The 15,363-nt window shown below is 33.1% G+C and overlaps 1 protein-coding gene across 10 annotated transcripts in view; it reads left to right on the top strand.

Annotated features, from left to right (window-relative positions):
• The window catches only part of LARP4B (La ribonucleoprotein 4B), a 141,032-nt gene that overhangs the window by 82,104 nt on the left and 43,565 nt on the right, over window positions 1–15,363 (top strand). For all 10 annotated transcript variants that reach the window (XR_011168054.1, XM_069086547.1, XM_069086550.1 and 7 more), the window contains 3 exons: window positions 8,693–8,762; window positions 10,094–10,230; window positions 13,759–13,862. Coding sequence is in view for 9 of the 10 variants with exons in the window: in XM_069086547.1 (XP_068942648.1) it covers window positions 8,693–8,762; window positions 10,094–10,230; window positions 13,759–13,862 (311 nt within the window). In the remaining variant the exon portion in view is untranslated. The remainder of the gene's footprint in view (window positions 1–8,692; window positions 8,763–10,093; window positions 10,231–13,758; window positions 13,863–15,363) is intronic.

Genomic DNA, 15,363 nt, shown 5'->3' on the forward strand with positions numbered 1-15,363 from the left:
TCTAGTACATTCTCTTCCCTGGAATTCCCTTGATAGGCTGATTATTAAATTAAGCAACTATCTGCAACTTTTAATCTTAGAAACTCTAATGCAGATATCTTGAGATGTTAAGTGATTTGTTTAGGGTCATGTAATCCACTGTAGGTCAGAGGTATAACTTAACCCTGGCTATTCCTGAATTTGAGGCTGGCTTTACTCATTCATTGTATTTCATTGTAATTCACTCCTTTGAGGTAAGCTTACCTGGAAAAATATCTGCACAGAATCTCCTATGAAAAAAATACTGTGAAGTAAAAGAATCTAGGATAAAATTCCAAAATAAGATAATTCTCTAATAGCTTCAACTGAAACACCAGGAAAAATAAAGAATGGAATTGGATATAAGTACCAAAGAATGGTTGGAATCCCTATGGAAATGATAAGGAACAAAATTAGATTTCTTAATTTTAAAAACTCCAAAGAAGACTGGATGGCTTAGAACTGAAGCTAGAAATATTTAACAAAGCTTTCAATATAATGGGATATGAAGATAAAAAGAATGGAGATAACTAAAAAGTCTCATGATGCTATAAGAAATATTAGAGGGAAATTAGAACTACAAAATGGAAAGAACATGATATCTTTTATCAAAAAACGAGTTTCTTAAAAAGCAGACATAAATTTAAGAATTCTTAGCCTCTCTCACAAATACAGTGGAACATAAAAAACCCAACTACTATATTTTGAGAAATAGAAAAGTAAATTGCCTAAAAGTATTGAAACTGAAGGGAAAAACAGAGATTTAGAAAATCCACACAGGATCCAAATAGACTGGTAATTGCTGACATTTAGGGGTCCAGATTAAAGAGAAAAGAAAACATCAAAATGAGCTAGGAAGATGTAGATGATGCTCCATTTACTCAGGGCAGATTTGCATAGGTCTATACATCATTGGAAGGAAAGATAATATTGGAATAAAGTATACAGAAGAACATAGGGAAATAACGACAAAAATAACAGTATTAAGTTTAGTGTAATGCTGTAGGGTTTTAAAAAGCCTTTTAATGAAATTTTGATTTCCATTCATTCCTGTTGAAAAAAACATGGCTGGGCAGAGTTGCTCAAAATGTAAGCACACTGGCAAAAGAAACTTAAGGTAGGCAAAACAAGTTAGAGCATCTTGAAAAGATTCAGTGCTTACACTCTGAAAAAAGGGGGCAGAAAGAACCATTTTGACCAGCATACTTTTTTTTTTTTCTTTCTGGAGGGTGGAAGGCAGGACAGTTGGAGTGAAGTGACTTGCCCAAGGTCACATGGACCAGCATACTTTCACCAAAAAATGGGAACAAATTAAGATGAGAGCTCCAAATTTGGATGGTCAAAAGACAAGGAGCAAAAATCCTGAAGGGAGAGATTTATTTCACATATTTAAACATTCCAGGTGAAGGGCAAAATATATATTTAAGCGAATAAATTAGGGATCTCCTATCCAAGCTGAACAAAGAAGGGCACACACGCATACACACACAAACACAAACACACGTACGAGGATGGACTTTGTGTCAAGCAAAACACAAGGGGAAAAAAAGCAAGACAGTAATCCGGCCTGGACTGACAGGGAAAGAGAAGCGACAATATAAACTATATTTCTATCTATGTGTATGGATAAATAGATAAATTATATGGAATTTTTTTTTCTTTTAAAAGAGAAGAAAGAAATATAATAGAACTTGGTAAGGGGAAAAACAAACTTGACAGTTAAAATCTTAACTGTTAAAAGTAGATATTTAGGACAACAAATTAGAAAGAAAATCCCCAAATTTAATGTTTAAAATGAAACATCAAGATTACAGTATGATTAAATAAGATTGGAATAGAATTTATGCCTCACAGTTTTTAAAAAGCAGTAGCAATCATGTCCCTCTGATAATGCAACAGTAAAATACTAATTGGATTATAGGAAGTACTAGATAGACAAGTATCTAGAAGCTTCAACATTTCTCAATTTTCCATAAATCTAACTGAAAGTTAAATATGTTCAGACTGCTAGAAAAACTAAATATGATACACTATTGGCAATCTTAAGAGAATGCTGAGTTTTCATCACACATCACCTTCACAAAATAAAAAGATTGATCAGTCATAAAGAACAAATCCAGGAAGATAAAAATATTAAAACAGTTTATAGACTATAACAGCAAAATGAAATCAATAAATAAAATATGAACAGAGGATCCAGGCATAGAAAGAACACTCTTTTCCTTAAGAAAGAGATTAAGGGGGGCAGGGGGGAGGTTGTGGCTAGGTGGCGCAGTGAATAGAGCACCAGCCCTGGAGTCAGGAGGACTGAGTTCAAATCCGGCCTCATACAATTAACACAAAAACTGGCCTTGTGACCTTGGGCAAGTCACTTAACCCCAGTTGCCCTCCAAAAAAAAAAAAGATTAAGGAATAGTTTGTTTAAAATTTTTTAATGTTGTATATCCAAATTTGTAGAATGTATCTAACATAGTTTTAGGGAAAATTACTCCTATTTGGCCATCCATCCGTCTGTTTCGATCAATGTTGCGGGCGTTTGCCCTCACAACAGATCTAGACGACTAGCCCCACGGCCCTCTCACTTACCCATCCCGGGTCTTCGGTCGTCACCGGCCCCTCACGGGGAAAAAACACCAGACAGAAGGCGGAGGAGTGAAGCGGGGTGGTTTATTCTTCAACAGTTACATGGCGGAGAGAGAGAGAGAGAGAGCGCCCTCTCACACAAGAAAATATATAGCGAATCCGAGCCAATCACATCGCAGTTTTACATTTATGGCCTTATATGGTGATCACCCCCATGGCCTTATATGGAGATCACCCCATCAAACTTATACATATTCATTTAAGCAACCATGGCACCGCCCAAAGCCCCTCCCCCTCCCCCATCAGATCAAAGGCAAATAAAAATGAGTATGCAACTGTAAAGCCATATACGATCAGCTTTCCAGAGGACAGCTGCTGCTGTGAACAGTTTTCAAGGTTCTGATTATATAGTATAGTGAATACTCTATTTATTCAATAACAAATCAGAACAAAACATTCACAGAAAATCAAGGTACAACATTCACAATGTTACAACTTATCACAGAAAATCAAAATAGAGCATTTACAATAGCTTATCACTAACATGACTACATAGTTTTCACATAGTTTTGAGCAAAGTACAATCATTTAGTCAGTCAATCACTTCGTAATTCAATCATTCAATCTTCCTTAAGGAGGCTTTCCTCCTTAAGGGTCACAAAATACAAAAGTCAAAGTACTTCCACCCTTGGGTAGTAGTTCATTTAGTCAAGCACAGAGTCCTTAATTCAGTCAAAAAATACAATCACAAATAGATTACAATTCCATCAGTTACTACTCAGCAGAAAATAACACAGTTCAGCAGACAGGGCTTCCAGCTGTCTGATCATTACATCCATACCTATTTCAGGGTCAGTCCCTACTCAGTGTTCACAGAGAGGTCTTTTCATCTTGACTTGGGGGCAGACTTTCAGCTTTCATGGTTTCCTTTCCATGGTCCCAGCTTCTACCTTAATTCACCAACCTGTCACCCGGGTTCAAAGGCAGACAGCTCCTAGCTCATTGTCCAGCTGTCCGTGCAGTTCCTGTTCCACACTGAAGCTCTAGTGTCCAGTCAAGGCTTAATAAAGCCACAAACAGACAAAGTACCAACACCGCAGTCATGTTTCTTCTGGCAGCAACTTAAGCAGCTCTTGCTGGCCCTTGGAGGTCTTCAGCAGAAGTTTCACCTAGTTCCCAGAATCAAAATCACTTCATCCAGGTTCTCAAAAATCATTGTCTCCAGCCTGGGCCTCTCTTCCTCGGCCTCCAGAACCTGGCTCCAAGAACATCTGAAATTCCATTTAGGGCTTTTCCTTATATACCTGTTAGCTTCTCCTTGTTCTGCCCCTTCCTGTTACATTGGCAACAGGGCTTCATACCTTTTGTTTCTTAACAGAGGTTTGATCTAATTAATTTCAAACTATGTGCTAAGTACTTGTTAGATTTGCCAATACAAAGGGATCAAATGACATTACTATTACAGCAACTTATAAAATAAATCCTAGAAATTTAATGAAGAAATTCCCAGAAAAGCACCAAAATAGAAATTATTGAAAGTCAAGACTGTTAAGCTGATAATATTAACCTAATTGTTTTTTATTTTTAAGTTTTGGAATGTAAAATCATTGTGAGAAAGTAGGGATTGTTTCAATTCTTGTCTTTGGTACCAACTTCCTAACACATAGTAGGGACTTATTAAGTGCTTGTAGATTTATTGATTTCTAAAAGGCCAGTGAAATAGATGGACTACCTGTTAAGTTCATTTGTCATCCCCAGTATTTCTCCTCCTTCCTCTCCCAGAGAGACATTCTTGTATAATAAATATTATTTTTAAAGACAAAAATAATAAATAATAAAAACAGCATAACCGATCAGTAAATTGAAAAAGCCTTAGAATATGTGCAGTTTACTCATTCCTACACTACTCAGTTCTACAGATGGATGTGTCTGGAGGATATCTTATTTATATATTTTTTTCTTTGAAGACGTGTTTTTTCTTCATAATATTTTACCATTTACTTTTTATTTCTTTTTCATTGGTTCTTTTCCAATTATATCCTTGTTGTTATTATGTGTAATTTTCTTGGCTTTACTTACTTCATTCTTCCTATGGGTCTTTCTTATCATTGACCTTCTTAGGTGTATTAGCTTGTTAGTGGAATCAGAGTGTGGACATTTTAATCACTTTGCATAATTTCATCTTGCTTTCCAAAATAGTTGTACTAACTCAGCTCCATCAATAATACAGTAACATACCTATCTTCTCATAACTCCTCTGATATTAATAATACCCATCGTGTGTCATTTTTGCCACTTGCTGGATTCAAAACATTTCTTTCAATAGTTAATAATTTGCAGGGATTTTTTTTTTTGAGAACTGTTCTTATCCTTTTACCATTTAGGTTTTTGTTCGTATCCTTTCACCACTGGCAAATAGCTTTTGGTCTTATTTCCAAATATGTGTGGAGAGAGAGAGTGTGTGTGTGTGTGTGATATAACTATGTATTTGTTAATTTTTTGTATTTCTTGGATATCAGATCTTTATTGTAGAGGTTTTTCTGTTTCAGCACTTATCTTGTTATCCTAGGTACATTAGTTTTATTTGTGTATAAGGTTTTCAGTTTGAGGTAATCAAAGTTTTCTGTTTTTATCTTTTGTAATTACTTCTATCCCTTATTTGGTTAATAATGCATCTACTCATAACTCTGAAAGGCATATGGTCTGCTTCTCTTCTAATATGTCTATGAAATGATTCACTTGAAATGTATTGTGAAGTGTGGGGTCAGTGTTTATTTTGTGCCTAGTTTCTGCCTGGCTACTTTTTAATTTTCCTGGCAGTTTTTATCAAATAAACCTAGACGAAAGAAATTAAGAAACAATAGAACTCAATGACCCAATGTTTGATAAATTAAAAAGCACAAATTGCTTAGGAAAGCATTTCCTGGTTGATAAAACTGCAATACATTATAAGTGGATATGTAACCTTAACATTAATGATCATGCATAAAAAAATTAGAATTTCAAGTCAAGAGTTTCAAGCTATGAGTTAAAGGTATTCTTAACCAAAAAAGAATGGATAGAGGAAATTACAGAAGATAAAATAAATAACTTTGATTACATAAAACTAATTTGATTTTTTTTTTAGGAAGAGAAGAGGGAATATGCATTCACAATGGAGAAGAAAATAATTTTTTTAAACCCTACCATGCCTAATTATATGCCTCCCAAATAGAAAACTAATAAAATTGATGAATATCTACAAAAATAAAAAAAAAACTACCTGGATTAACAAAACAGGGACTAATGAGTTAAAACAACCAGGTCACAGATAATTTGACCAAAACATAAAAGAACTGACAAAGAAACAAATTCTTGTCTGAATAGATATATAAGTGAATTCTCCTTAAGATTTTTTCAAAAACAAACTACTATATTAACACTGATAGGAATTAGACCTGTGATTTCATTGCTACAGGGAATGAGAAAACTTTTCTTAGGTGAGAAAACGCCCCCTTGCCAATGCAGCAATTGCCTAGAGTGCAATGTTTACAAAAATAAAGATGATACTGTTCTGTGTATCTTCCATGGAACAAAGATGATTCTGATACCTAGACTAAGTAGAGAAAGGTGAAGAAAAAAAGAGTGATATGACTAATGAAATTATTATAGTGATGTAAATATATTAAATAAAATACTAGCACAGAAGCTACAATAGTATATTAAAAAAAAGTTTTCACTAAGATGAGATTTTTGCTAGACATGCAAGAATAGTTCAGTATTTGGAAAATTATAAACGTAAATATTAAAAACAAATAATATTTTTAATCATTACATCGATACAGACCTATTAAAAGTCTTCTGCAAAATACACAAAGAAATAAAAAGCATAGGAATAAAAGAACCTTACCTTGCCACGACAAAAAGTATCTAAGAGCTAGAATTCCAGAAATGCTGGAGGCTTTATGAATAATATCAAGATAGAAGTAGGAAGGGTGCTGTTGTCTGCACTTTCAACTTATATAGTACAATCTATAAATAACATGAGAAAAAGAAATCAATGGAGTAAGCACATGAAAAGAGGAGGTAATTTTTTTCTTTATTACTGTTTATATTTAGTTATAAGGTGTTAGATTTTTATGCTTTTAAAAATAAATGGGTTCAAAACCTACTGAATTCTTTGTTTAGAATATTTTAAAGCAGCATATAAAATCTTCTTTGCAAATTTAAAGTTTGTAGTTATAAGTGTTTTGTATAAGTGACACTCGTCATATTTTTGCTACAAAAGTTTGTAAATGTCTGACTGCTTATGGTCATTTCGTATTATGATTAGCCAACATCTTAAGGTGTGATATACACTTTGGGACCAGATTATTGTGTATAATAGGGAATATGACCCACATTTCAAGTAATTGGCTTAATGATGTCAATTATTTTTGCCTTGGTGGATCTGATTATTTCCTTTTTCTTTTTTTAACTTAAATGACTAATAAAAAGATTACAGTAGGAACAGAAGAAATGTTACCTCTGCCATTTTCATCTGTTGTTCACATGTACCTGTATTATTGGTGTCACATTCAGGCTTCTTTTTTAAATTCTGTTTAAACTCTTGTCCATTTTTGACAGTGTTAGGTAAAATTAGATGATGTAATGTATAAAGCAATTTAGCCATGCACATAATATGTTGAAATTACCGTGTTAATGCCTCCAGGTTTTGTGGAAGTCCTTTCCCCTCATGTAATACATGACCATCTCATAGGAAGTAAGAGTGCCAGAGTCATTTCTTATGTTAGATATTAGTGAAACTTCTAATATTTTTTTCATGTACCCAAATGTATCCTCCATACAGCCCAATATTGGAATCAGTAGAGAAAGTTGAGACTGACTTCAGCAAAGTAGCATAATATAAAATAAATGCACATGAATCATTTACCTTTTTTTATTGTACTAACAAAAGTAAGAATGAGAAGAAATTCCTTTTAAAAATAACAGAATACTTAAGTGTCCAGGGAAACCTACCAAGTTATATAAGGCATTTATATAACTTTACCTACAAAATAATTCTTAAAAATCCAAGACTATCTAAATTGGTTCATTGTTGTTTGAGGTTCAAGCTTAGCCAATTTTATAAAAATGATACTACTGTTCAAATTATTCTATACATTTCCTGTAAAGATGAAATAATTAAAACAGGATTGATTCATAGAATTAGCAAAAAAATATTAAGTTTATTTGGAGCAATAAAAGGTCAAGAATATGAAGAGATATTCAAATACACAAAAAATCTGCAGCTAGAATTGTAAGAAAAAATGAAAATTGAGAGGAAAAAGCTTTTTATTAAATATATGATCAGGCAGATGTGCAAAATCTATAGAGAATTGACACAAATATATAGAGTCAAGATCTGTTCCTCAGGAGGCAGGTGATCAAAGGTCATATAAGCGAACAATTTTCAAAAGGAAAAATTTAGACTATTTCAGGTAGTTACATAAAAGAAAATATTAAAAACCACCATCAGTAAAATCCAAATCAAAACAACTCTGTCATATCATTTCACACCCATTGATCCAGAAAAGATGGGGAAATTTGTTCAAAGAAGTATGAGAAGATAAACCAATTCACTGTTGTTGATGTACCTGTTATGTGATTTATTATTAATTTAATCTAATGTAATTCAAGGAATGTACTTATGAAGGTATTTATGATGGTTTTGAGAAATTTCTGTTACAACAAAGTAGAATGCATAAATTGGATAAATGACATGTAACCACTTCTCTTTAATTAGAAAATATGGTATAATCACTAGAGTTTTATCTGGTATGACATTTTAGAACTGGAATAGAGGTTATCTAGTCCAGCTCTACTGTACTTCCATACAGCTCTAGCTGATGGGACTCAAAAAGACTCGATATTAATTGCCCGCCTCCTTCCTCTCATGTTTGCTTATGGGATGGGTAGTTGATAACTTTCATTCTTCATCTCTTTTAATTTGCCATGAAGAAATACTAGTAGTAATTTTAAATCAAGATTGTTTCAGACATTTTCAGAGTAGTTGTTTAGTAGTAGTAGTTGCATACTTTTGTTTTCTGAGTTATTTGTTATTTTTGTACAGAAGAAAGTGAAGAAGTCCAGGAAGACCCCCGAGAAGTACTTAAAAAAACACTGGAATTCTGCTTATCTCGGTAAGACTATCTAGTATGATTTATAGGAACTTTGTGTCAATTTTAAAAATATTATTAGGGTTGTATGGCAGTATGCAGGAGTTTGCTGAAATAAAGATAGAATACATATATCAAAAATTTTAATCTGAAATCTTAAGAAGCTATTCACTTTTCATCAAACATGGGAAAATTTAAGAACCCATTCTGCATTATATCTCAAAACACAAGACCAATACCTGATGTCACTTGGAATGCCAGATTGTTCCATATCTACAGTAGCTGTTGATTTTGTAACATTTTTTGTTGACTGAAAAGCAAATGGATTCTTTCAGGAACGATGAAAGGTAAGAGGAAAGGAAAGACAGCTCTGAATTCCCTTAGTTGAATTGGATGATATCTCTTATTTGCTCTCCCACTGTCAAGTAGAATGCCTGTGCTTTGCATTTTTATAAATATATTTATACTAAACCAGGCTTCTACTTCTATGGCAGCCTTGTTTCCAAAAGTATAGAGCTCCTGGCTGGTCAGAAGTGGAAGAGTGGTCATTTTCTACAATGTAGAGTCTATACAGAAATTAGGTGATATTGTTATTGTTGTTGTGATGGCAGTGTGGTTGTTACTATTAATTCCCCAGCTCTAAAATGAAGTTTAGTTAGAAAATGTCCAAAGTCCTCTCCAGCTGTAAGATACTCTTCAACTTATTGGCTAAGATCTTGCTTAAAGAAAGGTTGCTTATATTCACAGGAATTATTATAATTCTTTGAAATTGTTATTTAAATAGACTTCTGGAGCAAAGAAGCATATCTCACTTTAAAACCAAACTTAATTTAAAAATAAGGTCAGGACTGTTACTTGTATTTTTTAAAAATTTATTTTTTTCATATAAGTTGTTATTGTATGCTGTATTCTTCACAAATTGTGATTTGGCCACATCCTGTTAAAAAAATATAAGTTGCTGTGGCCAAAAGCTTTATCACTTGGTGGCTCACTTTTGGTAAGAAGCCTTATTGAGGTGATCCAGGCTAATTTTTGGATAATACAGTCTACCCTTTATCTAGTATAAGTATAGCTTCTCAGAGTATGGAGTCTACTTAAATCATTTTTGAGAACCCAGGGCTACTTCAGGTCCAACATGAATCATTGAATTTTAGGACTTCCGGTTGTAGAATCATGTCTAATGTTCAAAGAATAATTTAGTGTATATAATTTGTTTTACATGCATCCTCTAAGGAAGATGTCATATAAAGTGAGAAATACATGTGTATTTATCCTTGCTTATATCTGAAGTAATACATTTTGATTTAATTGCTTAATGTTGATTAATAAAATAAACCCCTTTTTTTTTTAAACAGAGAGAATCTTGCAAGTGACATGTATCTTATATCACAGATGGATAGTGATCAGTATGTGCCAATAACAACAGTTGCTAACCTCGACCACATCAAGAAACTCAGTACTGATTTGGATTTAATTGTTGAAGTTCTTCGATGTAAGTGAAAGATCTTTTGAATAAACAATATATGGGATCCCTATTCTTTATGCACCAGTGAAACATTTGTAGTTTTTTTTTTTAATCTTGATTATTCAAGATAGTACTTAGTATGTTTTGGTTGTCATTATTTCCATGTGAATCTTTAATATCTGTATGATATCATTATTTAATAGATTTTAAGGTCTTTAAGGGCAAATGTCTAAATCCTTTATTTGATATTTTTATGTTTTGGTGCTATATATCTTACATGTGCTAATTTAGTGTTGATTTAATAATAAGCTAAAAATCCAGTTTAATTAAGCCAGAAATGTAATTATTTTCTTAAATAAGATGTATTTTTAAAATAAAATAGTAGTGTTTATTAGCTAACCCTAATACATGAAATAAAATACCATAGCTATTGGGAAATTAATTAAAGGCATTCCTGACATTGAGTTTATTTCTTTCATTCCTGAATTAACTTTTACATGGTTTTATTGCACTGTTAGCAGGGGTTTGTGGGAACGTGTTTTTAAATTCTATGACTGGGTATATAATACTTACTCAAAGCAATAAACCAAAGGAACTGAGTCCAAGTAACTTTAGACTGGCATAGATTTCTACAGTCCTTTCTGTAGATGTCAAAATATGATAGTAAACATGCAGATTACTTAAAGGTAATCTCTGTTCCCTTTCAGATATTTGAAATAACCAAAGAAGTGGGATATTTGTGTTCTTCATTTGAATGATGCAACCATATGGTTTTGAGTCTCTTGAGAATACTCTTAAGCTTCTTTGTGTCAATGAACAAATATTTATTAAATGGTTACTATATTTGTCAGGCATTGTGCCAGGCACTGGGGTCAGAAGGACCTTGGAAAGTTAACCTCAAACTCTTCTTACCTCAAATTTAATGCCAGCTCAGTTTTCATTTTAATGTTCAAATTATTTGACCCCTCTGGACACCTCTTTCCTGTCTGTAAAATGAAGTTACACTTAGGACTTATAATTTTCCTTCCATCTCTAGATTAGTCTATGATCTATGATCATCAGCATAGCAAAAATGAAACAGTTCCTGCCATCGATGAGATTACGTTCTACTGAGTGTGACATGTTCATTTATAGAGACAAATAAAACAAATACAGAGTGATTTAGATGGAGACAGACAAGAGACATCATCTGCCCGTGTGATTTTGTGTGTAGTAGGTGGTGTTCAAGCTGAATTTTGAAGGGAAAAAACAAACTAGATTCTAAGAGCAGAGGTGAAGAGGAAGGAATACATATATTCCAGGCATTGGGAAGAGACTTGCAAAGGAATAGAGAAGAAGGAGAGAATGGAAGAAAGATTTGAGGAGACAAATTTGGCTAGACCAAAGAATGGGAGTAATGATGTATTATTAACTTACAAAAGTGGACTAGAGTCAAGTTGTAAGGGACTCTAAATGCCAAACAAGAGTTTGCCTTTGATAGTGGAGACAATATGGAACCACAGGAGTTTACTAAGCAGAGGAATGATGTGTTCAAATTTGTGCTTTACTAATAACACTTCAACCACTATGGAGAAATTGGAGAGGCAAGAGACCTGAGGCAGGAATTAATAACACTTCAGCCACTATGGAGAAATTGGAGAGGCAAGAGACCTGAGGCAGGAAACCAGTAAATGAGTTATTGCAATGGGAGGAAGCAGGGCGGAGAGGAAGAGGAAGTGGCCATATGAGTAGAGAGATGCAATGCAATGAGACCAGATAATTGATTGGATAAGTGTGGTGACAGAAGGTGAGTTGAAGTGACTTCAGGGTTTCAGACTTATGTCGCTGGAAGGATTGTGGGGTTACCCCTTAATGAAATTGCAAAATTCAGAATGGTGCATTTGAGGTGGACAGATTAATAAGTTCTTTTGTACATGATATTTCATATGCCTACAGGATATCCATGTTGAAATGTCTAGTAGGTAGTTAGTTGGTGATGCTGGTCTGGAGCAGAGGAGAGAGACTGGGACTAGATAAATAGATCTGGGGGCTGTCTGTAGTAAAGTGAAAATTCAGTCTATCGAAGCAGATGAGGTCATCAGGGATAATAGGGTAATGGAACAGTTCCTTGTAGGACAGGTGCAATTAGGAAGTGGATGAAGATCCAGAAAAGGGGTCTGAGAAAGATGGTCAACAGAGACCCAAGAGAAAACCGTATCATGAAAACCTAGAGAAGAAAAATATCTAAGATAGGAATATAGTCAGTGGTGCCAGAAAAACAAATGAGGAACATTATTTAGCTTAGAAATTGATAGGTCATTGAGTAATGTTGGCCAAGCAGTCTCATTTGAGTAATAGGGTTAGAAGCCATATTTCAAAAAGTTGAACTGTGAAAAGAAAAGAAAATGGGGGCAGTGAGTATAGATAGCTTTTTTTTTCTAGGAATTTGACTGTGAAAGGGAAGGTGTAAGTATAATAATTTGAAAAGGTAACAGAATAAGTGAAGGTTATCTTTTAAGAAATTGGAGAATCTGAGCATGTTTGTAGATAGCAGGGAATGAGGCAATAGAACCTGAGAGACAGAGGTTTATTATATGAGGCAGGATAATTATGTGAACAGTTGAATCTGGGAAAGGATGGAATTAAGGGATTAAGTAGGTGGGTTAGACTAGGTAAGGAGAAGAGTCTAATCCAGGTGTTTTCAACAGATAACTTTTTAAAAATTTAAAACATTTTTTTTGAGCATACCCTTTAATAGTATATGAGCAATGGATGCTAAATGTTCAAAATTGTCCAAAATAAATTTCTGGCCCATCTGAGGATGTTTTCTGTTACCTCAGGTACATGGTACATCTTGCAACTGAGAGGTTGTGCACTGGTTGACAACTTTATAAAGTAGTTGTACATTTAATTTTACACTAAAAGATTGTGTTCTCTTTTTCCAATTCTATTGCTTCTGGAATATTATAAAATCAGAATAAGACTGTTAAATGTAATTGGAGTTTCTCTAGCTAGATTTTAAGTAGCGTGTAAAACAGTTGTTTCATTTGGTAATTATAGATAAATCAGTTTCAGAATTGATAGATCAATAATTCCTTTTCATATAAAGACTGTACAAAATGAAACCCGTATTGTACTTTTGATTGACTTTTTGACTTAGTCTGTTTTCATAAAAAATTTAGTGTTTCACAGTGCTATTTATTAGGATGCTTGTTAAACTTGACTTTTCAAAACTGCATCTTAAACTTTTATTATCTAAGAAGAGTTGAAAAAAATCAATGTGTTACTGTGGTGATTTTCAACAACCATTTCTAAGTTTTTAATTTGGCCAATGTACTTTTTGGGTGCTTAGTTGAGAATTGTATAGTTTGCTTGGAATGTTATGTAGCTGTGACTAAGATAATTTATTTTTAAGCTCAAAATGTACTATTTACTGCCCATTTGGTAACAAAGATTCTATGCAGGGACTGTCATTTGTTTGTGAATTATGAAGGTTTTAATATATTGGTCTAAGTATCTGTTTCTTTCAGTGTTAACATTGAAAATTTCATCACCTTATATTTTTCTTCTGTGTAGCATTGCCTTTAGTCCAAGTGGATGAGAATGGAGAAAAAGTCAGGCCAAATCAGAATCGCTGCATTGTTATATTGCGTGAAATACCTGAATCTACTCCTATAGAAGTAAGAAATTTATATTCTGGGTTAGACTGTCAAGTATACTTTGAAATTATGGGAGGTTTTTGTTTTGGGTTTTTTTTTTTTAATTTGTTTCTTTAACGAAAAATTGGAGGTGTCAATAGACTCACTATTTTCTTTAATTCTCATAAGTTGTAGGTCAAATTATTTACCTCCTCCTTAGGCCTCAGATTTCTTCTCATCTATTAAAATGAGGGGTTGGACTAAAAACCCTTCAGCTCTAAATAATGAGCTCAGGAATTACAAGGTAATTATTTAGGTTTATAAATATATGTTATACATATGAAAAGATATTTTAAAATATATAATAGACTTACAATAATAAATATAATAATTACATTATAATTATATACAATATATAAGGTTTGTTGATATATTTATGTTTTATGCACACACACACAAATGTAAATGGTATATAAAAAAGTATTTAGTCCTGAAGTCCATTGCTTTTGCACTGCTACAATGTTTTACTAATTGACTAAGGGGACAGTTTATATTTTTTAACATTATAGAAACAGAATTGATCGAAATTTAAGTGCTCCTTGGTGACTAAAACTGTTTGAGAGTTTTTGTTAAATGTGTTAATGAAACAACAACTTCGATGAAACAACATCTCTTCTCTTAAAAATGAACATACACCTATTTCGAGTGGTATTTTTCCTCAGGAAATCAGTTTCTCTGTTCAGTCAGTGTCTCCAAAGTCTTAGATAGTTGGAGCCTTGTTTATTTGTGGTATATATCTTTTAAATTTACTTCTTTTGCAGCTAAAACCTATGTTCCTGGTTATGCTTCTAAGATTTCTTTCTTTAAGACTACAAACTGCATATTTTCCACAAGGGCTCAGTTTGAAAATTGTTATCTTAACTAGTCCAACAAAATCCCATTTTATTGACCTTCAGGCTATATTGCAAAATTCATTGTCCTTGGTACTCATGGATATATTAAATGGGATGTTATTTTAAAATATTTTTATTGCATTCTTTCAACACTATAAAATCCTTGTAAGTGTAAGTGGAAAAAAAGGTTGGAGTGGAGGTGAAGTGGTATGTTTTTTAAAAGATTAAACCTTTACCCTTAGAAAACATTTTCTCAGTCTAGCATCAGTGACTTGAAAAATTAATGCTAATAATGTAGAATAACAGCTCTTTTAATAAAAATTTCACTGTTTTAATTGTGAACAGAAATAATCCCAGTTAGGGAGTGGGAGCAGATTTCAATTCCTCTTTTAGGATAAGGACAGAAATCTCTACATTGTTGTATAATTCTTTGTGTCTTTCATGTGTTTATGCTTAATGGGTACAAACTGCTTTATAACAAGATCATTTTGATACTTTATTAACTATACATACACACCCTCAGATGTCACCCAAACATACTTCAAAATATTGCAAAAATCTAGAACTTTAAGAGCTTAAAATTACACTAAAACTTTTGGAATACAATAGACTAAAGAAAGTTAAGATGATTCAGGAATAATATATGTTAA

The sequence above is a fragment of the Petaurus breviceps genome, unplaced genomic scaffold (assembly GCF_028583685.1).
Source record: "Petaurus breviceps papuanus isolate PSGF00001 unplaced genomic scaffold, PetGlider_PUasm1.0 178, whole genome shotgun sequence".
In the NCBI taxonomy this organism is placed as follows: domain Eukaryota; kingdom Metazoa; phylum Chordata; class Mammalia; order Diprotodontia; family Petauridae; genus Petaurus; species Petaurus breviceps.